General features: G+C 37.8%; 1 protein-coding gene across 11 annotated transcripts in view; it reads left to right on the top strand.

Annotated features, from left to right (window-relative positions):
- Positions 1 to 659: 659 nt before the first annotated feature.
- The window catches only part of HFM1 (helicase for meiosis 1), a 91,815-nt gene continuing 66,446 nt past the window's right edge, over positions 660 to 26,028 (top strand). For 7 of the 11 annotated variants that reach the window (XR_006221696.1, XM_042997853.1, XM_042997854.1 and 4 more), the window contains exons 1-6: positions 3,660 to 3,728; positions 4,564 to 4,661; positions 8,923 to 9,035; positions 10,197 to 10,509; positions 19,374 to 19,639; positions 20,032 to 20,079. Coding sequence is in view for 10 of the 11 variants with exons in the window: in XM_042997853.1 (XP_042853787.1) it covers positions 4,591 to 4,661; positions 8,923 to 9,035; positions 10,197 to 10,509; positions 19,374 to 19,639; positions 20,032 to 20,079 (811 nt within the window). In the remaining variant the exon portion in view is untranslated. Of the gene's footprint in view, positions 836 to 968; positions 1,049 to 3,185; positions 3,280 to 3,659; positions 3,729 to 4,563; positions 4,662 to 8,922; positions 9,036 to 10,196; positions 10,510 to 19,373; positions 19,640 to 20,031; positions 20,080 to 26,028 lie in introns of those variants that run through there. The other 4 variants (XM_042997849.1, XM_042997851.1, XM_042997850.1 and 1 more) reach the window with 4 other exon arrangements.

Below are 26,028 nucleotides of genomic sequence, written 5' to 3'. Positions count from 1 at the left end.
AGAAATTGGGCCCTCTTGCATTATTAGTGGGAATGCAAAGTGATACAGCAGTTGTGAAAACCTGTTTAGTGGTTTTTCAAAAGGTTTAACTTAGAGTTACCATATGACTCAGTAACTGCACCCCTAGGTAAATATCTGAAGAAGCGAAAGCGGGGACTCACACAGATATTTATACACGAATGTTTATAACAATAGCGAAAAGGTGGAAACAACACAAATGTCTATCCACAGATGAATGGATAAACAAAATGTGATAGATACGCAATGGAATACGCAACCTTATAAAAGAATAAAAAGAACGAAATTCAGATATATGCTACAAATGGTGAGCTTTGAAGACATTACGTCAGATGAAATAAGCCAGACACAGGACAAATACTGTGTATTTCCACTTACATAAGTTACCTAGAATAGGCAAATTCATAGAGAGGAGAAGTAGCATAGAGGTTATGAGGCGCTGGGGGAAGGATTTAGAGCTTTATTTAATGAGAATAGGGCACAGAACACGGAGAGAGCAACGCAGTCAAAGCTAATAGTAACTTTCGAAGCTAAAAAGTAAGAGGCGGGAAGGGAGAGGTCGGAGACCCCCGCGATCCATTGCTTGGAGCTCGCTTAGCCAGGCTGGGGGTCCTCCGAGGGGCCGGTGAATAGGCGCTCCGCTTTGAGAACTAGGCGTCCGCACGCCGGGTGAGGAGTGGGGTCTGGTCGGACGTCTCCGGGAGGCAGTTGGAACCGGAGATCCGGGATCCCACGGGGAGGTGGGGACGGCCGGCCGCCGGGGGAAGCGGTCGACCCTCGGCGACTCCGAGTTGCGGGCGGGCGGCGGACGGGCTTGGTGAGTTGAGGACAGCGCCCCCGGCCGGCGCCCGCGCGGGCGCTCTCTCACCGCGTTCCTGTCAGAAGCCGCGCGAGGCCTGAGGCGCCCCGTGCGGGGCGACCCCTCGCGGGGGCGGGGCTGTCGGGAGGACGGCCGAGCCGCTGAGCGGACGGAGCTGGCTGACTCCGGTTTTGTGGTGGCGGTTCCAGGACCCGCTGTGTTCATTTCTAGGTGTGTCTGTCCCCCCTGAGCGATTGCAGGTGGGGGCTGCGTGTGTCACTGTGGCCACCTTGCTCTCTTTCTAGCGGAGGGAACCTTCAGGGGAGGAGCGATCGGCCCCGGCGCTGGGGTCTTGGGCCACGCGCGGGTCCTGAAGGCTTCTTCCTTCAGGAGTGTGGGGTGGGGTCTGCTTGGAATTCCGGTATTTTTGCATCGAGTCCTGATTTGCTTCCGGGCTTGCCCCGTGGGAACCCCAGGGGAAGTGATGCGGGTCAGGGGCCCGGACTGGTAGGGACCCCTCCCTGGCCCAGGCTCGGAGACTTCGGCTAATTTGTTGGCTTGTTTATACTCTTACCTTGTCACATTCCCTGCGGTCCCTGTGATGGTTTTTTCCAGTGAATGCTGATTTCAGCTTCTTTATGGACTACCTATTTCTGGCCAGTTAATACTTTATATCTGAGTTTCTGAACTTTTGAAACAAGGAGTTTTTTTGTTTTTAAATTCTTTTTTAACGTTTATTTATATTTGAGACAGAGAGAGACAGAGCATGAATGGGGGGAGGGTCAGAGAGAGAGGGAGACACAGAATCGGAAACAGGCTCCAGGCTCTGAGCTGTCAGCACAGAGACCGACGGGGGGGGGGGGGTGGGGGGGGGGGGTCTGGAACTCATGGACCGCGACATCATGACCTGAGCCATAGTGGGACGCTCAACCGACTGAGCCACCCAGGCGCCCCAAGGAGTTTATTTCTGAGAGTACAAATCGTAAGGAATGACTAATAGATCAGAAACGTTTATATAATAAGCATTATAGAAGAGAAGAAAAAGCTAAATTGTCACTAAGTTATATAAAATGCGGGTCATCTCAACAGGCAACGAATTATGTAGTCACACACACAGTTTAAGTATTTTTTTTTAATTTTTTTTAACGTTTATTTATTTGAGACAGAGAGAGACAGAGCATGAACGGGGGAGGGTCAGAGAGAGAGACACACAGAATCTGAAACAGGCTCCAGGCTCTGAGCTGTCAGCACAGAGCCCGACGCGGGGCTCGAACTCACGGACCGCGAGATCATGACCTGAGCCGAAGTCGGACGCTTAACCCACGGAGCCACCCAGGCGCCCCAGTTTAAGTATTTTAAGAGTGGTTAGAGCAGAAGCAAACATCTAAAAAAATAATTTTATACCACATGCTGAACCTAAAACTTAGTGAAAAATGATCTAACATGGAAACTTACTCAGAAAATCTGACTCTAGACCTGAAACTTTAATTAATTCAAAGGCTAGCATCTTCTACAATCACAAACTCATATTAAAATGTAGCAAAGTTCCTTTTAGGGCCTGTGTTTTAAAATATTTGTTTATGGTGGTGCCTGGGTGGCTCAGGTCATGATCTCTCCGTGTGTGGGTTCCAGCCCCGCCTCGCACAGCCTGGAGCTTCTTCCGATCCTGTGTCTCCCTCTCTCTCTGCCTTTTCCCACTCTCACTTTGTCTCACTCTGTCTCTCAAAAATAAATAAATGTAAACAAAAAAAATTAAAATATTTTTTTATGTAATGAAAGTGTGAAATTAATAGCCTTTTAGATCCTTAAAGAATTCATTGCATGATACTTGAACTGGAAAAAATCACGTTTTCTAAATTGAATATTAAAAGCTTGGGGTGAAATTCTAAGTTTCAGAGCTGATGGAAAAATATTTTTATTTAAAATTATTTTTGTAAGCTGGTCATTGCTAATGCGTATATCCCACAATGAATTCTTATGGATTATTTACTATGTGCCAGGCACTGTTCTGGGTTATTAGAATATGTTAGTAAACAAAAAGTTCCTGCTCACTCAAGAGGGAGAAAGGTAAATAAGCTATAATGTAATGCCAGTTATCAGTTAGTGTTATGAAGAAAAATAATGCACGGTAAGGATGGAGACTTTTAGATAAGTGGTTTCTTTCATAGAGGCACATCAGAACAAAAATGCATACATGTTTCTATTCTGAACCAAAAAAGTTATATTCTCTTTTATGCCAGAACTGGAAACAATCAAAAGTTCTTTTGAATATATTTGCTGTTTGTATGGGAGGTTTATTGGTTAGTTTAGGAAATAATTGTCTTTCCAAAACAAATATTTTTAATTTATAGGTTTGCTTTGTTTGCAGTTTCCTTTAGAATAAAGAATCGAAACACATACATGTAAGCCTTGGGATTTTCTACTTAAATTCTGAGGTAGCAAAGCCATATAAAAGTGGCCTGGTGAGTTTTAATTTTCAAAACTTTTTTTGTTGCTTAAAATTATAGAGTTCTCCTAAGATGAGAAAGGGAATGTTTTCTCTTACCAGTAGAATTTTGTCAACGGGTGCGTGTGGCAACATTCCTCCCTCCTCCACATACTCCTATGTGTATCTTATCCCCACATCGTGGAAGACTCAAAATTGAAGGGGCATTATCTGACTTGGTTATATGGATTTGCCCACAAGATGGCACTCATATAGTTTCCTCGATTTTAGGTTCTATCCTAAGGAAAGATTTGCAATGTATTAACTATCACAGAATAAATAGAAATCTGATTTGTGCTTTGTGATTTGTGCATCTATTTCATGTTTTGTCATCTAGAATTTTCTATCATGTTTCAGAATTCAGAAAAAAAACTGGGATGCAGTGTTGATGTGCAGGAGAAAGAATGGCAATGTGAATGGAGCAATGTATGTGTCTGTAGACATGGTTCTTTATAGTCTCCTGTCAAATTTGAGGCTTTGTTCAGCCCTAGAATTTTATTATATTCCCAGGTGGCCACTGCTGATTATTTTTATCCTTTACATTTAGATACCATCTATGAATGTAAAAATTGTCTTTCTATATGTTTTATGTAGTGTGAATGTAAGTATACATATAGATGTTAAACTTGCAATTTTTTTTATTTTGGAAAAGTTCAAACATATATACAAAATTGGCAGAACATTATACTAAACTCCATGTACCTATTATATAGCTTAACCAATATCAACTCATTGTCAGTCTGGTTTCATCAGTGTCCCTCTACATCTCCCCATTTATTTTGAAGCAAACCTTTGCATAATTACCTGGTATATTGTTAGAGACACACACATTCATGGTAAAGTACATTATCCTAAATAAAAAATAATGATATGAACAAAATATTGTAAGGGCCCCAAAGAAGCAATTAATTCTGCCTCAGAGAACAGGACAAACTCAGAGAAGCCTTTGAAGAAGGAATGACATTTGACTTATACATGAAGGATGGGTAGGGATTTGCCAAGTAGAGAATGGAAGAAAACACATTGTAAGCATTGATGCAGTGTGAAGAGAGGGGTACAAATGTGAATTCAGCATGAATGAGTGGAGAACAGGGAATAATGTATTTGAATATTGAGGCACTTTGGAGGAAGCTGCAGAAGATACAGCAGAAAGATGGTCTGTGGTTATTCTGGGAAATTAATGATTATAGTTAATGTGTATAGAAATATTTTTTATAGCTTTATAAATAAAATATAAACTACTTTTTCTGTATTTTGGTAGGTTTATGACACAGTCCAATTTTTAACAATGCTGAAATCAAATGACTCCTTGTTTGCTTTGGATACTTTGTCTTTTGAAAGACCAGATGAAGCTGAAAAGTAAGTCTGCCTTAAAGAATGATAACGTAGTATATTGTTTTAGACATTTTTTATTTTTAAGGGGTTTTAATTTTTTCTCTGGAAATATACAAATTAAAAATGAGGGATCAACAGAATGATGTTTCAGGTAAACATGGAAGTCAGATAAAGGGAGTAACTGAAGTTTAACATCTTAAATGTTATAACTTAAAAAACAGAGTAGATTCTGGCCTGTTTGGCTTTCATGTATTTGCATTTCTGGGTTTTTTTCAGATTATTTTTGGCCAAGGTAAATACTTGAAGTAACGGTCAAACAGTAGCCCTGGACAAGGAGTGATGGCACCTTTTGGCAACGGAATGGGCAGTGTGCCAAGGGCCAAGTGTGTTGGCCAGATTCAGGGCAGGCAGGAAGTAGGGGTGGAAATAAAGATGTGGCACTAAAGGAAATAAGAATGGAGAATAGATAGTATGTTAAATACAGGCTTTTATGGATTTTCACATGTGAATTGTTCTCAATTCTAAGTTTTCTGTGTATTCTCTTGTGTTATCTTTTTGTAAAAAAAAGATTTTATTTTATTTATTTATTAAAAAATTTTTTTTTGGTGTTTATTTTTGAGAGAGAGAGTTTGTGTGAACAGGGAAGGGGCGGAGAGAGGGGGACAGAGGATCCAAAGTGAGTTTTGTGCTGACATCAGCAAGCCTGATGTGGGGCTCGAACTCACGAACCGTGAGCCAAAGTTGAACATTCAACCGACTGAGCCACCAGGTGCCTTCAAAAAGATTTTATTTTTAACTAACCTCTACACCTAATATGGGGCTCAAACTCACAACCCTGAGATCAAGAGTTGCATGCTCCACTGACTGAGCCAGCCAGGTGTCCCTGTATTATCCTTTTTTTAAAAAAGGAAGCATTGTGTAAAGTATTTATTGCTTTATTTTTTTCATTCATTCAAATATTCAAATATTGATTGAATGCTGAAAGGGGTATAAGAAGGATGAAACAGACTTTTACTTAAACAGAACATAAAACTGAGGAGATTAAGCACACATATGGAAAGGCCATTAATAAATAATGCGACCATGTAATTCATTATCTAGAGTAGGACACTTTGAGAGTGAAAGAATGCATCCATTTGCACAACACGTGTTAATCAGGACTGGCCTGCGCAATCATATGGTTGCCAGGACTGGCAACCATATGGTTGCCTTTCTAACAATACAATGTCAGGAAAGGGTGCAAAGCAAATGATAAGCATATTTTCATGCAATGAAATTTCAGATTTCAAGGGAGACCTGGTACAGACTGATCAGGTTAGGCTTTATGGTAGTGGGGAGAGACGTCAGGAGACTTTGAAGGATTTGATAATTCTGAGAAGCAAAGGGGAAAAGACCACTTGAAGGCAGAGTTTAACAGCAAGAAAAGAGAATGGAGGTGGGGCAATTTGCAGTACTTTTAGGAGATAGTGTGTAAAAAATTTCCTGGAATAGAGGATTCATAAAGGAGAGACTGTGGGACATAAAGTTAGAAAAGTAAACTGAGGATAGATTGTGGTGGGAGATAAATGTCAGAATAAGGATCTTGGACATGACTGTATGTGTTGAAAGCCACAGAACTGAATCAACAAACATTTATTCACTAATATGCCTATTTATCTAAAGGACTGTGCTATTATTGATGTGAATGGAGGTAAATCAAAACCCTTGTGTGTTTATGATCTGGGGGTGGTATCAGACTGATCTATCTGTCCATCATCAATGTTCTTATTACCTCTATATAGACCTACACACAGACACACACAATGCAGTAGGACTGTGATAAATATTATAGGTTCACATAGTAGTTACAGAGAGAGAAGGGAGACAACCTAGGAGGATTTCATGAGGATAGGACTTGAGCTGGATTTCGAATGAACATAAGCTCTAGTACTTAGAACACAATACTCAGTGAATAAATATTGAATAGGTTAATGAAGGAATGAAACAGTTGAACTTCTATGGGTAGATAGGGCAAAGGGTCATGTACAGTGGTAAGCAGTGTAAAGGAAGTATTTTTGAACAAAGATGAGGGACAGAATGTAGCATCTATTTGGCATACAAATAGTTCACTTTGGTCTTGACTTATGGTAAGTAGTGTAGGAGAATTAAAATTGTAAGGTAGCCTAAGGCCACTTGAAGTTTGGCATTATTTGGAAGCCACTAAAGTATTTTTTTTTTAATTTTTTTTAACGTTTATTTATTTTTGAGACAGAGAGAGACACAGCATGAACGGGGGAGGGGCAGAGAGAGAGGGAAACACAGAATCGGAAGCAGGCTCCAGGCTCTGAGCCATCAGCCCAGAGCCCGACGCGGGGCTCGAACTCGCAGACCGCGAGATCGTGACCTGAGCTGAAGTCGGACGCTTAACCGACTGAGCCACCCAGGCGCCCCTCCACTAAAGTATTTTGAATGGAATAAATATGATGAAAACAATTCTAAATTAATGTGACAGGAGTGTGTAAAATATATTAGAGACAGCTGGAGACAGTGAGGCCAGTGAAAACCCTTTTGTTTTTAAGCAGACATAAGTTGATTAGAGCCTTGATTAGAATGGTGACAGTGGAAAAACAAGGAAATGATGAATTCAAGAAGCATTATAAGAAGATGAAGTAAGACGTATATGTGTGGTTATAGTGGTAAAAGATTTTACTGTGATTTGGATTCTGGATGGCTGAGAGAAAAAATAGGCAAATCATAAAGAAGATTTGATTTTATGGGTGGGGGCTGAATAGTAGAGCTAGATGTGTGCTTTTTGTATCTTGTTAACATCTTTCTTAGATTTTCTGAAATAGTCTCTGTCTAGAAAAGAGTTAATACATCAGGCCTAAACTGCTGTCCTTGAAAAAGTCCTGCTTGCAAGAATGGCCTTTGGCTGGAGTCAGAACTTTAGGAAAGTTCCCACCATTTACTGATAAGAGTGGCTCAGTGCCTAAATATGGTTTAGATAATATGGTTTATGCTGAACATCTGCTTTTCTTCTGAGAATCTAGAATTTAGGTATGTACCAGACAGGGGATGCCCACATGATTAGTCCCCGGTAAAAACCCTTGGCATTGAATCTCTAATGAGCTTCTCTCATTGTCAACACTTCACACATGTTGTCACAGATTGTAGCTGTGGGAATTAAAGGTGTCCTGTGTTACTGTACTGGGAAAGGATCTTTGGAAACTTGTGCCTGATTTCCCCTGAACTTTGCCCCATAGTCACAAGTAGGACTGAATGATGAGTCCTGTGAATCAGCCCACTGCATCATTGGCTCTGGGGTGATCTTGGGGACCCTCTGACATAATACTAAATTTCAGATGTTTTGGCCTATCATCAGTCTGTCAGACATTGTCAGATAACATGTTGTAGGTTTTTGATTTGGAAAACATAGTTGTAGTAGCTATGTGTTATATGCTGTGAAAGGCAGAAAAGTAAAAGGCTGGGTCTCTCACTTTTGAGGGCTTAAAATTTTAAATGAAGAGAGTAAAAAGCAAATCATAAGATCCTTTTAACTTGGTGTAGGCAGTATATGTGATGCTTTTCTCAACTTTATTTCCTGTCGCTTAATACTTATCTTTTTTTCCAATGAAGGACAAATCAACTTTGATTGGAAAGTAAATATTAAAGCATTATATGTTAATAGGATCATGGGTGAAAGATAAGGAGAAGTAGTTCACAGTGACAACAGAGTCACAGAGTGGCAAAAATCTCAACAATTACTGTAGGTTTACAAAGGGATTGTCAGTTTCAACTGGTTTGTTGGATTTTCTGGGGTTTGTAGATGGTTCTGGATCAAGAATATTTGGATTAGTACATTAATTTGTAATAATGTTTTAGGAATGTTCTAGAGTACCAGCAGTGGTGTCATTTACACACTGATGACCCATGATTAGTTGTAAGGTGTGTCATAAGTAATTTATTATTTGTGATAGTTAAGATGCTAATGTTTCAGAATGATTTACAATTTTTTATGTTGGAGAAGATTTAAGATTCTTGTCACAAGCGTTTGAATTAGACAAAAAGAGACGGAGTTATAGTCATTATTTAGGTAGCATATCTCACATAGCAGTGCCATTAACCCTATGACACACAAGAAAAAAAAGATTGAGCACACTGCTGTGTATAGGGATACATCACAGTCACCACAGAAAGTTAATTTATAGGATATTTATCTAAGAGTCTGTAATTGAGTAATGTTTAATTGATAGTTTCTGATGTAACTTTATTAACATATATATTCACACTTTTATATTTTATACAGCTATCCAGACATTGAAAAATCATTGGATTGGTTTCTCCCACCTGTGCCATTGATATCGGAAATTCCAGATACTCAGGCATTAGAGGAGGAAATAGAAAGTCATAAACTGTTAGGTAAACTATCACATAAACCCATGCAGCTTATGTCAGTGTAAAAAATCTAGTAACACACTAAAGTGTTAATTCCTTTATTTTAATGGAATAAAATAAAGGAGACTTCTTTTATTCAAAATAGTGCTCACCAAATCTTAAAATCTAAAACATTTTTCATCTCATTACATACATATACATACATATGCATATTATATGTTTACAATACACTGTCACACATATACATGTTCTATTGTATGAATTTGTTTCCTCTTACCCTTAAAACTGTCATTGTCATTTAGTTTGTTTCTTCCCCTTTACTAAAGATAAAGGAAACCTTTACCAAAACAGATTCCAAAAAACAATATGCAGAATATTATATATAGTTTGGTACCATTTTTATAAAGCTAAAAATAAGCATACTCAATATATGTGATCTAATGTGATATTGTTGATAAAACTTTTATTTTTAAATTAGGTGATAGTTCGTATATGTATATTTTCTTAAGCTTTGTAATTTGTATATATTTTGTATATGAAAATGTACATTATTTATATTCTTGTATGTACCAAATAATATATAGAATATATAGGCTATATATACTATATATAGTATGTATAAAGTATATATAAAGATGGTAAAGCAAATTTATGCCCTAACAAGGCCTATAGACTCCTGACTTCTCAAAGATGCTTGTAAAGTCTCTGTAAAGAAACCTTTAACATTTTGTCACCTTGATGAAAGCATTCCTTTATTTTGATTTTAGAAGCAATATTACAAAGTTAAAAGGATTGTATCATGTATTTTAATACTGAATCAAATTCAGTAACATTTTATGATTGCTCATTGTATTTCTGTGTGTAAATTAGTTATATAAATTTTCAAATCTTCATAATTGTATAATTATATCATTTCTAGTAGATAAAATACTTAAATATTATAATTATGGCTATTTCTGTGAGTCAGGAATTAAACCTGTCCTATAATATAGTTTTTATATAAATTTCAAATTTCAGTAATTCCTGATTAATTTCTGAATGCCCTTCAGTGATATAATATACGTTAATAGTTACACTTACCTGTATTTCAAACTTTTGAAAAATTTTATTACAATTTTTCATGGTCATTTTGAAAATTTGTTTTCATAAAGAACATGTATTAATCAATATATTCCATTTTTGTAGGTCAGGAAAAGAAGCCAAAAATGTTACCATCAAATTTAAAGATAACTAATGAAGACACAAATTATATTTCACCAACACAAAAATTCCAGTTTGCCTTTTCCTCAAAAAAATATGAAGAAGATTATCTGAATTTAGGAGGGGCAGGTAATGATGACTTATCACATGTTCCTGGCAAGCTGACGTATGGTTCTTCTCAGAAATACAAAAATCACATTGGCACTGAGATAGCACCTGAGAAAAATGTTCCAGATGATACAAAATTAGTTAATTTTGCAGAAGATAAAGGAGAGAGCACATCAGCCTTCCGAAAAAGGTAATTAATTAAATGAAATACACACTATTCAGTGATAAAGTTAAATGCTTATGTGTCTTTCCAGAAGTATGAAGTATGATAGAATCTAAATGGGAAAAACATCAACAACAAATAGAGTCTATATACCAGATGCCCTGTTAACTCTGGGATTGTAGTCATAGGTTCTTGCCTTCAGAGTGGTACAACTTAATGGGAGAAAGACAGTAAATAACTAAAAATAATTGATTAAATGCTTTGTAGTATGACAATTATTTTGATGAAATATATGGTTAAAACAAAGGTTCTCAAACTTTTTGTTGTCAGGACCCTTTTACATTTAAAAATTATTGGGAATTCCCAACAGTTTTTGTGTATGTGATTTATATCTATCAATATTTAACCATATTAGACATTAAAACTGAAAAATTTTAAAGGCAAACATGTTAGTAATATTATGAAAATTGTTTTGACCTTATGAACTCTCTGAAAGAGTCTCCACCATCCTTGATCTCATGGTTCATGAGTTTGAGCCCCACTCGGGATCTGTGTTGTTAGTGTGGAGCCTGCTTAGGATTCTCTCTTTATCTCTCTCTCTGCCCCTCCCCTTCACACCAGCATGCTCTCACTCTCTCTCTGTCTCTCAAAATATGTAAATAAATTTAACCTTAAGAAGATATAGAATTAAACTAAGGACAAATAAAGAAGGAGAGTATTCCAGGCAGAAGGAATACTATGTGCAGAAAAGACCTAAGGTAGCACAGAGCTTGGCCTATTCTTAGAAAAATTCCTTTTGTTTAGAATCAGAGGGAATGCTGAGGGGTAAGGTTTGGAAAGGCCAGGTCATTCAGAGTCAGGTAGGCATGGTAAACTTTGTGCTTTTTCTTAAAGCACTGTTTCTTTTTTCTTTTTTTAAATTTTTTTAATGTTTATTATTTTTGAGAGAAAGAGAGACAGGTTGTGAGTGGGGGAGGGGCAGAGAGAAAGGAAGACAGAATCTGAAGCAGCCTCTAGGCTGCGAGCTGTCAGCACAGAGCCCGATGCAGGGCTCGAACCCACGAACCGTAAGATCATGACCTGAGTCGAAATCTGATGCTTAACTGACTAAGCCACCCAGGTGCCCCTTTTAAAGGCACTGTTTGTTAAACTGTGGCCTGTGGACCCACTGTATCAGAATCACTTGGAGTGCTTACTAGAAGGAAAGTTGGATTCTTGGATCCTACCATTGACCTATTGAATCACAGTCTAGATAAAGGTAAGGATGGAACCCAGACCATTTTTAATAATTTTTTTAGATGATTGTTGTGCACACTAAAGTTTGAGAACTGGTGTGCTGAGGTCCTGCATTTTAAGCAAAGGAGTAAAATTAGATTTTTAAAAAAAATTTAAAGTCCATCTTGGCATCAGTATGATGAATTAGAAGGGATCTAGGATGCACTGTGAAAAGTTACTTAGAAGGTTGTTTTATTAGTCCAGGTGAGAGAGAGTGGGAGCCTGATGTAGACTGTGGTAGCAAGAATGAGAGTTCAGAGTGATTTATGAGATCGTATCCCATAGGACCCAAAGGATTATTAGATATGACACCTGGACTCCTAGTTTTCTGGCTTAAGCCCGAATGATGTAGGAGGGTAGTGCCCTTTCGTGATCTAGAAAACTAAAGGAAGAGCAGGTTTAGAAGAAGGCGATGAGTACAGATTCGGACATGTTGGTTTTTTGGGGGTTTTTTTTGATATGTTGATATTAAGTACCTATAAATTGTCTAAATAGAGAATTGGATGTATGGGTTTAAGATTCAGAAGAGATCTAGTTGATAGTTTTTGTGTTCTCTGTGACATAAGAGATGAAGTTATTTATGGAGTTTGAGGGGAAAAGGTATTAAGCAAGTATGAGAAGGGTAGAAGAGATTATGGAAAATGGGAAAGCAATTCACTTAGAATAACAGGATTGTTGGGTACTCTAAAGGGCCTGATTGAGGTTTATGTCTATGCATTTTGTATAATAGCTCTATTAGCATATAATTACATATAAATTCACTCTGTGTACAGTTCATTGGTTTTTAGAATAGTCACAAGAGTTGTGCAGTCATCACTACTATCCTCAAAAGAAACTCTGCATTCATTATTGATCACTCTCCTTTCCAACTCATCATCCTCCCCTCTCCCCAGACCCTGGCAACCATTAATCTTTCTGTTTCTATGGATTTACCTATTCTAGACATTTCATGTAGTGGAGTCATACAGTGTCTGGTCTTTTGTGTCTGGCTTGTTTCACTTAGCATAATGTTTTCAAGGTTTATCTGTACTATGTCATATATCAGTACTTCGTTCTTTTTATGGCCAAATAATATTCCATTGTGTGGACAATACCATATTTTCTTTACCCATCAATTGTTGCACATTTGAATTGTTTCCACTTTTTGGCTATTACTAGTAATGTTGCTGTGAACATTCATATACACGTTTTTCTGTGAACATATTTTTAATTTTTATTCATTTTTATTTTTTTGAGAAGGGGGAGGGGCGGGGGGAGAGAAGAGGGGGCTAAGAATCTCCTCTTGGAGACTCCCACGGAGGAGCCCCTGTGGAGCTCGATCCCACGACTGTGAGATCATGACCTGAGCTGAAATCAGGAGTCAGGTGCTCGACTGACTGAGCCACCCAAGTGCCCCATTTTTAAAAATATTTTGAAATTCTTTTGGATTTATACCTAGAATTGGAATTTCTGGGTCATATAGTAACTCTATACTTAACTTTTTTGAGGAACTGCCAAAGTGTTTTCCAAATTAACTGTACCACTTTACAATCCCACAAATAGTATGTGATGGTTCCAGTTTCTCCACATCCTTCTTAGCAGTTGTCTTTTTTATTATAGCCAGTCTAGTAGGTGTGAGTGCCTCTCATTGATTAGCATTTTCCTAATGATTAATGATATTGGGCATCTTTTCATGTGATTATTGGCTACTTTTATATCATCTTAGGAGTGATGTCTATTCAAATCCTTTGCCTGTTTTTTTTTATTGTTGAATTATAAGCATGCTTTATATATTCTTTATAAAAGTCTCTCATCAGCTATATGATTTTAAATATTTTCTCCCATTCTTTGTGTTTTTTTTCACTTTTTAAAGCAATTTTTTAATGTTTATTTATTTTTGAGAGAGAGAGAGACAGACAGACAAACAGAACCAGAGACAGAGCATGAGCAGGGGAGGGGCAGAGAGAGAAGGAGACAGAATCCGAAGCAGGCTCCAGGCTCTGAGCTGTCAGCACAGAGCCTGACATGGGGCTTCAACTCATGAACCATGAGATCATGACCTGAGCTGAAGTTGGGCACTTAACCGACTGAGCCACCCAGGACCCCTATTTTTCACTCTTTATCAGCATAAAAGTTTTTAATTTTGATGAGGTCCAGTTTATCTGATTTTTCTTTTGTTCCTTTGACTTTTGGTGTCGTATCCAAGAAACCATTCCCTAACCAAGGTTGTAAAGATTAACTACTACATTTTCTTCTAAGATTTTTATAGTTTTAGCTCTTACATTTAGGTCTGTGATCTATTTTGAGTTAACTTATATAATGCAAGGTAGAAGTCCAACTTCATTTTTTTTTTGTATGTAGATATCCAGTTGTTCTACACCATTTGTTGAAAAAACTATTCTTTCCCCATTGAATGTCATAGCACTTTCATTGAAAATCAGTTGACCGTAAATGTAAAGTCTGGGGGGTTTTCTGAACCCAGCAAGTTCTCTGAATCTCTGGTACCAATGGGTGTCCAACAATTCAATTCTATATTCACACTAACTCCTAGAGTTAGCATTACACCCTATATGTTAAGGACTCAGTTCCATAAGACTGCCCCATTTCAGATGCCATCCACAAATAGGGTGCCAGGCTACCCACATTTCTGCCCTGCAGACTACAAATTTGGGGTTCCCATAATCCCCACATTAGGTTTAATAACTTGTTAGAATGACTTATAGAACTCAGGAAAACACTATACTTATGTCTACCGCCTCATTACAAAGGATAATCAGAAACAGTCAAATGGAAGAGATGCATAGAGCAAGATATTCAGAAGGAGGGTGTGTAGAGCTTCCATGCCTCTCCAGGTACATTACCCTCTGAGCACATTGGTTTGTTCACCACCTTGGAAGTTCTCTGAGCCCCCTGTCATTTAGGGGTTTTTCCTTTATGGTAGTTTCATTAGATAGGCATGATTGATAAAATCATTGGCCATTGGTGATTGAACTGCCTCTCCATCACTCTCCCTTCCTTGGATGCCACAGGTGAGGCTGAAAATTCAATCCTCTAATCAAAGTTTTTTTTTTCTGGCAGTTAACCCCAATCCTGAAACTATGTGGGGGTCCTACAAGATTCACCTCATTAGCATAAACTCAGGTGGGATTGAAAGGGGTTGTCATGAATAACAAATGATGCTTCTCTTACTCCTATTACACAGAAAATTCTAAGGGTTTTGGGAGCTCTGTGCCAGGAACTGAGGACAAAGTGAATACATATTTCCTATTATGCTAAATAGGAAATGTCCTACTATACTAAATAGTTAACTGTATACTAAATAAAGGTTTATTTCTGGACTCTGAATTCTATTCCATTAACCAACATGTCTGTCCTTATGACTTGCATAAGGGCATATCCCACACTGTCTTGATTGCTGTAGCTTTGTTGTAAAGTTTCAGATTGAGATGTGTGAATCCTCCAGTTTTGTTCCTTTTTTCAAGAATTTTTTTTGGCTCCTCTGAGTTCTTTGCATTTTCATATGAATGTTATGATAAACTGGTCAATTTCTGCAAAGAAGCCAGCTGGAATTTTGATAGGGATTGTGTCAAATCTGTAGATCAACTTGAAGAATATTGGCATCTTAATAACATTAAGCCTTCCATTATGTGAATATGGGATATCTTTCCATTTATTTAGTTTTTATTTAGTTTCTTTCAATGATGTTGTGAGGTTTTCAGTAGACAGGTCATACTTATTTTGTTAAATGTATTCCTAAGTATTTTATTCTTTTCGATACTTCTTAAAATAAAATAAAATTTTTTTTTTCAGATTGTACATCGCAAGTGTATAGACATCAGCAATTGATTTTGGTATATATTGATTTTTGTATCTGCAATCTTGGTGATGATGACTCTGAATTTTATTTTGTTTTTAAATGTTTCTTAGAGAGAGAGAGCGAGAGAGAGAGAGAGCGTGAGTGTGCACGTGAGCCGGAGAGAGGCACAGAGAGATGGGGAGAGAGAATCCCAAGCAGGCTCCACACTGTCAGCACAGAGCCCAACATAGGATTCATTCTTATGAACTGCGAGATCATGACCTGGGCCGAAATCAAGAGTCAGGCACTTAACTGACTGAGCTGCCCAAGCACCTCCTCCCTTTTTTTTTGTGACACTGAATTTTAATGTTCAGGTATTATATCATCCACCTAACTGCTTTTTCCAGGAGTGTTCCCCTGCCTAGCTGCAATTATTTAAAATTTTTTTTAATGTTTATTTATTTTTGAGAGAGAGAGAGAGTGAGCAGGGGAAGGGCAGAAGAGAAGGAGACACAGAATCCGAAGCAGGCTCCAGGCTCTGAGATGTCAGCGCAGAGCCTGACGCGGGGCTCGAACCCACGAACTGTGAGATCATGACCTGAGCCGCAGTTGTATGCTTAACCGACTGAGCCACCCAGACGCCCCTCCATCTGCAATTATTTTATTTTATTTTTTTAAAAATGTTTATTTGTTTTGGAGAGAGAGAGAGAGAGGGAGAGAGACAGAGTGCAAGCAGGGGAGGGGCAGAGAGAGGGAGACACAGAATCTGAAGCAGGTTCCAGGCTCCGAGCTGTCAGCACAGAGCCGTATGCGGGGCCTGAACTCACAAACAGTGAGATCATGACCTGAGCTGAAGTCGGACCCTTAGCTGACTGAGCCACCTATGTGCCCCAACCTGCAATTATTTTAAAAAGTACATGGATTCATCCAGGATTGAGGTTTTGCAAGATAAGTATGTTAAAAGGATAAAGGAGAATTGGAGTTTAGAATATTGGTAAAAAAGAGTGGTCAAAAAGATAGGCCATGGAATCTAAGTTCATTAAAGATATATGAGAAAAGAGAAGGGAAGATAGTTTGGGAGAAAATAAAGAGGTTCATTAAAGTAAATTTGTTTTTGTTTTTGTTTTACCTCATTGGTACCTTGTGCAAACAAGCTAAAAGGATAAGAGGTTGTGGTCAGAGAATGATATATCAGAATGATTGATTTGAGAGGAGGAGCAGTTCTGGATAATGACAGTGTTTAAGATGATAGAATAGGTGGATGAGATTGTTTGAAGAAGAAAGCCACTGGAGATGAATGCCTAAGAAATGGAGGGGAGGGGATTTTGAATGGCTCATCTACGTGAATGTTGAAGTAATGCAGATAGTGGCAGAATTTGAGATTGAGAGGAAAAGATTCTAAAGTGACCCGAGGTTAATATATGATAAATGCCATGAGGAGGGTTGCAAGGTGGTGTAACTAGATAGCATAGATACTTTTGTAAGACAATGGAAGAATAATGATGCAGATTTAGGGTGGAGGAGGCACAGACTCTCAACCCTCAAGTACATTGGATGTGGAAGATTTAAGTTTCTCCTTAAGATTTGAAGAAGCAAGAGTTTTTTTAGGGTAATGCAATATTTTTGTTAAGATCAGGAAGTAACTGTAACAATCAGTGAAGAAGCTGAGAACATGGAGGAGTATATGGGTTGGCAGTTCTAGAGGAACTAGGAAGAATCTGAGGTCTAGAGAATTTAGGTAACTAGCACATGGATAATATTTTACTGTTTGAAAAACTTATTTTTAACTTTAAAGTCACACAACTAGAAAGTAGAGAGCTTTAGATTTATTTATTTATTTATTTAAAAAAATTTTTTTAACATTTTATTCATTTTTGAAAGGCAGAGAGAGACAGAGCGTGGACGGGGGAGGGGCAGAGAGAGAGGGAGACACAAACAGAAGCAGGCTCCAGGCTCCAGGCTCCAGGCTCCAGGCTCCAGGCTCCAGGTTCCGAGCTGTCAGCACAGAGCCCGACGCGGGGCTCGAACTCACCGATCGCGAGATCACAACCTGAGCCGAAGTCGGCTGCTTAACTGACTGAACCACCCAGGCGCCCCGAGAGCTTTAGATTTAAACCCAGGTTTTTCTGAGGCGCCGGGGTGGCTCAGTCGGTTGAGTGTAAGACTTCAGCTCAGGTCGTGATCTTGTGGCTCGTGGGTTCGTGCTCCACATCGGGCTCTGTGCTGACAGCTCAGAGCCTGGAGCCTGCTTTGGATTCTGTGTCTCCCTCTCTCTCTGCCCCTTCCTTGCTCATGCTGTGTCTCTCTGTCAAAAATAAATAAACATCAAAAAATAAAAATAAACCCAGGTTTTTCTGACTCCAAAGTCTATGCTTTTAACTGATAATGACAGCATACAGCAAGGAGTTATCCTGTGGCATAAGTTGTTTAAGTTGTTTTTCTTGTCCTCGATACTATTTCATAATCAGATTCTATTATATTATCCAAGGCTAACCATCTGCTTTTGAATTTTCTATCTTCAAAGAGAGCTGCTAACTGAGGGTTGATGTGGGGTGGGAGGGAGGGGAGGGGAGGCGATGGGTATTGAAAAGGACATCTTTTGGGATGAGCACTGGGTGTTGTATAGAAACCAATTTGACAATAAATTTCATATACTAAAAAATAAATAAATAAACATTAAAAAAAAGAGAGCTGCTAGTGTTGGAGGATGCGTACCTACAGTTTTCTCTCAAATGTATTTCTCAATCTATAGTGTTTTTAAAGACTCATTCTTATATGGAAACATGTCATTAAAACTAATAGTAGGGGCACCTTAGTGGCTCAGTTGGTTGAGTGTCCAACTTTGGCTCAGGTCATGGTCTTGTGGTTTCTGAGTTCAAGCCCCATATCAGGCTCCATGATGACAAGTTTTGTCTGCCTCTCTCTCTGCCGGTCCCCTGCTTGTGCTCTCTCTCTCAAAAATTAATAATAATAACAATTTTTTTTAACTGATGGTAAAAATAATTTAGAAAGTGTCCTGTATTTGCACAATACTTGTTTGGGTGTCATTTCTTACAGAATTCTGATACCTGCTGTCATCCCTATTACTTACTTTGTAAATGTTATATTAAGAAATTAATGGTCACTTCGTCCCTTAGGGCCCTGGTGAACAAATTAGTTGGTGGGTTGTCTTTTGATCAGTTGAATATAATAAATTACAATCCTAAAGATGGCCTGTGTTTTCTAGAACTTTGCAAAAAAAAAAATGTTTCTTTGCAAAGTATTCTTGACTTCTATACTTCTTTAGTATTTTCTTACACTAAAATGATTATTGGATATTTGGGACGTTGATGCAGTTACTGACAAGAGGCTGCAATACCTGTCTCTGTGGGCTTCTCCATAAAGTTGCCTGCGTATTCTCATGATGTAGTGGCTAGCTCCTCTGAGACTGAATGATCCAAGAGACCATGCAGAAGTGACAGTATTGTTTATGACCTAGCCTTGGAAGTCACACACTTGTACTTCCATCATATTCTTCTAGTCTGATGAGTCAGTCCTGACTTGAAGTCCTAGCTTGAAAAGGGTGTGCATAGCAGGAGACAGGGATCATTAGGGCTGTCTTGAAGGTTGGCTACTACAAATGGATTTATTTGGGTTTTAGAAAAGTGAAAAGACATAATTCAGTGGTAAATTTAGCAAGTCATATTTTAGGGGAGTGATTGAATTTTATGTTTGAATAAACCACAGTCTATGGATATTTTTAAAGGGACCAATTTTATGTTTTTTTCCATTCTAAGCAGCTGTTACAAGTGCAAATGTGTTTTTTTTGGTGTTTTTTTTTTTTTTTTTTTTTTTTTTGCAGATTATTTAAAATATCTGACAACATACATGAGGATGTTTATTCTAATGACAGTACAAACCTGGACTTTCCTGTTGCTTCAGTGAAAATTGTCCCAACAGAAATGAACAAAGGGGAATCATGGAAATGTAGCAATAATAAGCAGAGACATCAATATTCAGACATTAACATGTTTACAGCAAGTGACGTTTTTTCTCATTCTGAAATCAGAGAAGACATATTCAAAGCACCAACTTTTTCAGTTACATCCCAGCCTCATGAAGTTCAAGGTAATTCCTTGTTTTTTTTAGTATAAACAGTATTAAACAAGTACAAACAGTACAAACAAGTCTATGTTTCTCAGCATAAGGAAAAGTTAAAAAATAGTAAATTTGAGTAGATTATCTATGTGTAGTTTTTGCATTTCTTTATCATACTGTATTTTTTTAACTATGATATAGGGACACCTGGCTGGCTCAGTCAGTAGAGCATGTGACTCTTGATATCAGGGTCATGAGTTCAAGCCCCATGTTGGGCATGGAGCCTACTTAAAAAATAAAACTACAACTTAATATTTTTTAACTGTGCTCTTAGTAAAAAGTTATGCTAATTTTATTGAAGCAGTTTGTATGGAAGAGGTTAAAAAATACCTATATAAATATGTGTAATTTTTTTTTTTTAGGAGTAACAGAAAATGATTTAGATTCCTTGAAGGCTGTCACAGAAATCCGTATCCTTTAAGTTATTTTACTACAACAGCTTTATATTTGAAATCATAATTCGTAAACATGCCGTTTCATTGTGTCTATGTTTATTTTGGTTGACAAAGAAAAAGAGGGAAAAGTAAATTTTTGGGGTCATATAAGAGACCCAATGCGTGTGATAGTCATTGCTACTCAGAGTGTGGTCTGCAGACTGTGCCAATTTGTGAACTGCTTGTTACCAGTGACAAGTTATCTTTGTGACAAGATAAGTACAAAAACAAGTTTTGTGTTATCGGCTAAACTCTTAGCATATTTACTTACAAATAGATACACATAATTTCTTATACTTTGGGTAAGGAGAGCATATTGGGATAAACTTGGGTAGGGGAAATAAATGAGAGTGGGACATTCTGTGGATTGGGAACATTTTTACAAATCTAGTATTTTTTTTTAAAGAAATTTGTAGTTTCTACCTATAATCTGATTTACATGTCTGGGAATTTCCAATATAAATATTTTGAGTACATATGTGTGTTCTGGAGGTAACATCCTCTTTGCTTTTTTGATACCCTGTGTATGTCTGTAACACAGTGTACTTACTGTTTTTTTTAATTATAATTCATCAGCTGTGACTATTGTGTTTCCCTATGACCTATGAACTCCTTGAAGGCAAGGGCCATCCCTTATTTATCTTACTATCGCCAAATACATTGAAAAGCAGGTAAAGTAAGGAAGTTGTTCTGGAAAAAGTAGCCATGTGTGAGGATGAGGGTAGAATAATGTGGAATATGTTAGAAAGGCCAAGCATTCCAGTTTGGCTGAAATGAAAGCTATGATTCCAGGACTAGTCAGAAATAATGATTGATATGTATCCAGGATCAGGTTATTTAGTGCCATGGATACCAAGGTGAAGAGGTTTTTTTTTGTTCTGTTTTGTTTTTTGTTTTGTTTTTGTTTTTTAATTAAGCACTTAGGAGAAACCATGCAGTATTTTTTTTTTAATTTAAAAAAAAATTTTTTTTTATTTTTGAGGCAGGGAGAGACAGAGCATGAACAGGGGAGGGTCAGAGAGAGGGAGACACAGAATCTGAAACAGGCTCCAGGCTCTGAGCTGTCAGCACAGAGCCTGACGCGGGGCTCGAACTCACGGACCGCGAGATCATGACCTGAGCCGAAGTCAGCCGCTTAACTGAGCCACCCAGGCACCCCAACCATGCAGTATTTTTGAGCAGGTCAAGTTACGTCATCAAAATCATGCTTTAGGAATATAGAATTAATGACTCAAATCTGGGGAAGGCTCTAGATTCCACAAAAGTTGTTGTCTAGGTGGCAAAACAGAAAGTGAAATCCAGATATTGGGCAGTTAAGTTGGAGGAATCTAGAGGAGAGTGATTCTAATCCTGGGTACTCAGGGGACTGAGACAATTCTGAAGTATAGTTAGAAAATATTTTCCTGACTCATCATGAAATTTTGCCTCCAATGCAGATAACTGAACTAAGTTAGAATGAGGGGAAGGAACAATAAAGGGTATACATGATGATATCATAACTTCAGATATAGCTAGCCTTTAGTGCTTCTGTTCAGCATGATGTCTCAATCCTGCTATACTTTCTTCTCCCTGGTGATCTAAATATGGTTGGAACATAGGAAATAGGTTAGCTTTAAATAGTTAAAGTTAGTTTCATTAGCTGTATGATAGGAAAGTCTTCTTATCCCTAGAATTTGCCATGATATGACACTTTTGAAGAGTTTTAAAGACTTTCATGCTATATTAGCACAGCTAAAGTTCTGTTGTTTTTGAAGAACAAAAAAGAGTCCAATATAGCTAGAGGAGATTAGTCAGATGCAAGAGTAGTAGGATATGAGGTCAGAATCACAAAGATGGAGAGGAGAGGCAAGATCATGTAGGGCCTTGTAGCCATATGCTTTAAGAGAAAGCAGGGAATTTGAGCAGAGAAGTAATACGTTCTGATTTAACTTTTCAACAAGATCACTTACTACAATCCATCAATTTTTATAGATCTTCATAAAAATATAATTGCTTAAATAATAATGTATTTGTATTTTTAGGTATATTATCTATTTTATGTCTCTTAATAGATTATAACAGCCTCCATTGTAGGAACTCACTTTCTTCTTTATAGCTTCCCCCAGCTTTCTAAATCTAGTAATGTATTTTGCATATAGTGTTTAATAGATGTAGTTGATAGATGTGACTCAGATTGGGAAGAATACCATGTAAATACAAGTATCTTCCAAACTGACAACAGGCTCACCTTGGAGAGGGGACAGTCTATTCTCCATATCTACTAATATTTTTGAGCTTTCTTACAGGGGAAGTACAGTGTAAGTTCTTATTCAGCCAGTATGCTGATTAATTGCATTTAAATCCACCACTTAGTACAACCAAATTGTTGATAACAAAGGGATTCGGGGTTAGGTGACCAGAAACCCACATCAGGTAATGAAACACAGTCAACATTAAAAAGTGAAATTTGGGGGACACCTGGATGGCCCAGTCGGTTAAGCGTCCAACTTTGGCTCAGGTCATGGTCTCATAGTTCGTGAGTTTGAGCCCCATGTTGGGCTCTGTGCTGACAGCTCAGAGCCTGGAGCTTGCTTTGGATATCTCATTGTTGTTTTAATTTGCATTTCCTTGATGATTAGTGATGTTGAAATCTTTTTCATGTATTGTTGGCCATTTTTGTCTTCTTTGGAAAAATATCTATTCAGGTCCTTTGCTCATTTTTAAATTGCTCTACAGAAGCTTTTTAGTTTGAAGTAGTACACTTGTTTATTTTGCATTTTTGCCCTTGCCTTTTTTCTTTAATTTGAGAGAGAGAGAGAGAGCACGCAAGCAGGGGAGAGGGACAGAAGGAGAGAGAGAGATAATCGTAAGCAGGCTCCATGCTCAGTGTGGAGCCCGACACAGGGCTCAATCCCAAGACCCTGGGATCATGACCTGAACTGAAGTCAAGAGTGGGACATTAAACCAACTGAGCCACCCCGGTGCCCCTTGCCTGTGGTTTTAAATCTAGAAAAATAATTGCTAAGACCAATGTAGGGGAATTTACTCCCTGTGTTTTCTTCTAGGAATTTTATAATTTCACATCTTACATTCAAGTGGTTAATCCACTTTGAGTTGATTTTTGTATATAGGGGTCCAGTTTCATTATTTTGCATGTGGATATTCAGTTTTTCCAGTATCCTTTATTGAAGAGATCATCTTTTCCCAGTTCTTGGCTCCTTTTTTGAAAATTTATTGACCATATACGCACAGATTTATTTCTAGGCTATCTCTTCTGTTTCATTGATCTAGGTGTCTGGTTTTTATGCCAATACCATCCTGTTTTTGATTACTGTAGCTCTGTAATACAGTTTGAAATCAAGAAGTGTAATGCCTCTGGCTTTGTTCTTTCTCAAGGGTGCTTTGGCTGTTCGGCGTCTTTTGTAGCTCCTTGTGTGATTGCTTTTTATATTTCTCTGAAAAATACAATTGGAATTTTGATAAGAATTGCATTGAATCTATAGATTGCTTTGGCAATTTACAATTTAGCAATATTCTTGAATCCTTGAAGAGATATCTTACCATTAATTTGTGTCTTCACTTTCTTTCATCAGCATCTTCTAGTTTTCAATGTACAGATCTTTTGTCCCCTTGGTTAAATTTATTCCTTAGTATTTTGGTTTTTGATGCTATTATAAATGGGATTGTTTTCTTCATTTCTCTTTCTGATATTTTGTTATTAGTGTAAGGAAATGCACCTGATTTTTGTGTATTTATTTTGTATCCTGCAACTTCACTGAATTTATTAGTTCCAATAATATTTTGATGGAGTCTTTAGGGTTTTCTCTATATTATATCAGGTTGTCTGCAAATAGAGACTGTTTTACTTCTTCCTTTTCAATTTGGATAACTTTCATTTATCTTTCTTGCCTAAATGCTTTGGTTAGGATTGCCATTACTATGTTGAATAAAAGTGGTGAAACAGGGCATCCTTGTCTTGTTTCTAATCTTAGACGAAAAGCTTTCAGCTTTTTACCCATTGAATATGTTCGCTGTGGGCTTGTCATATATGGCCTTTATTATATTGAGGTACATTCTTTACCTAGTTTCTAGAGTTTTTTATCATGAAAAAAATACTGCATTTGTCAAATCCTTTTTCTGCATCTATTGATATGATCATATGATTTTTATTTTTAAGTTTTTTTTTTTTTTTAATTAAGCTCTATGCCCAATGTGGGGCTTGAACTCATGACCCTGAGATCAGAAATCACATGCTCTACCAATTGAGGCAGTCAGGCACCCCTGTCATTAACTTTTTGATGTGGGAGTATCTTGCTGATTGATTTGTGGATGTTGCACCATCTTTGTATCCCATAAATAAATTCCATTTGTTCATGATGTATGATTCTTTTAATGTGCTGTTGAATTTAGTTTGCTAATATTTTATACAAGATTTCTGCCTCTATGTTCATTAGGGATATTGGCCTGTAATTTTCTTTTTTTGTAGTGTCCTGGCTTTGGTATCCGTGTAAAATAAGTCCCTTAAGCTATCTTAATTTTTTTTTTCATTCTTTTCTCATTTTGCTCCTTTGACTGGATTAATGTCATTGCCCCATCTTTGAGTTCATTGATTCTTTCTTCTGTTCGATCTGTCTGCATTTGAACCCCTCTATCGAGTTTTTCAGTTCCCTTATTGTACTCATTAGCTTTATGATTTCTGTTTGATACTTTTTTGTATCTTCTATGACTTTGTTGATATTCTCACTTTGTTTATGCATTGCTCTCCTAACCTTGGTGAGCATCTTTATGCATTTTTTAAAAATATTGAGTAAATCACTTATCTCTATTTCATTGAGTTTGGTTTCTGGAGATTTATCTTGTTCTTTTGTTTGGAACATATTCCCATTTCTTCACTTAACTCTCTGTGCTGCTGGTTTCTACACACTCCATAAAATATCTGCCTCTCTCAGTCTTGACAGGCTGAGCCTCATCAATTAACCTAACCCAAGCTTCTAGCTGCCTTTCAGACCTTTTTGATTGCCCAACTTACTGTCTTTGTTCTTAGTGGCTTCTAGAAATTGAGGGTGTGCCAAAATTTATCAGTGTCCCAAAGGGGAGGGTTGTAATTGGCGTCTAGGTGCAAACTAATTAGAAGCCAGGACCTGAGGCAGCAGCTGAAAAAGTCTGCAGTGGAAATCCTTTCTAGGTGGAAACTAGAGATGAACATTTTTGCTGCTTTCTCTGCACCAAGCCTAGATGTGTACCTGTAGAGGAATGGAAGTTGTTCCTGTGTCCATTTAAGAATTGATTATTTGTGGGGGTGCCAGGGTGGCTTAGTCAGTTAAGCATCTGACTCTTGATTTCAGTTCAGGTCATGGTTTCATGGTTTGTGAGATCGAGCCCCATGTCAGGCTCTGCGCTGGGTGTGGAGCCTGATTGAAATTTTTTCTCCCCCTCTCCCTCTGCCCCTCTCCCCTGCTCATGCTCTCTCTCTCTCTCTCTCTCTCTCAATTAAAAAAAAAAAAGAATTATTTGTTTGCTATAGTCCTATGGGACTCATGAATGCAAGCCCTTTTGGTTTATAGAGTTAGGTGTTTGGGGATTTTATCCCTTGGGTGGGAGCCTTAAAGGTTGGAGCTATAGCTGTGTGGTCTGAAATCTTTGCTCCTGAGAGAGAAGCTGGGACTTGAGAGTTCCTTCCCAATTGTATGGTGCTGTGCCAAGGATGGGATTTAGGGTAAGAGTTGTCTCAGCCTTTCCTACCTTCATCATAGGTATTTTCATTTACCCAATGTGTAGAAGTCACTTAAATAATTTTTGAATTTTTTTCAAAATTGCTCCATGTGTAGCTCTGTATTTGGTGCATCTGTGACAGGAGAGGAAGTTAAAGAGCCACTTGCTCTGTTGGTCCTTCCCTCTATACCTATTAATTCCTTTCTTATGATGTTAAAATAGCAAGTATTAAAG

This window comes from Panthera tigris, chromosome C1 (genome assembly GCF_018350195.1).
Source record: "Panthera tigris isolate Pti1 chromosome C1, P.tigris_Pti1_mat1.1, whole genome shotgun sequence".
In the NCBI taxonomy this organism is placed as follows: Eukaryota; Metazoa; Chordata; class Mammalia; order Carnivora; family Felidae; genus Panthera; species Panthera tigris.
The sequence above is the reverse complement of the archived record's forward strand: the minus strand, read 5'-3'. Positions and strand labels throughout refer to the sequence as shown.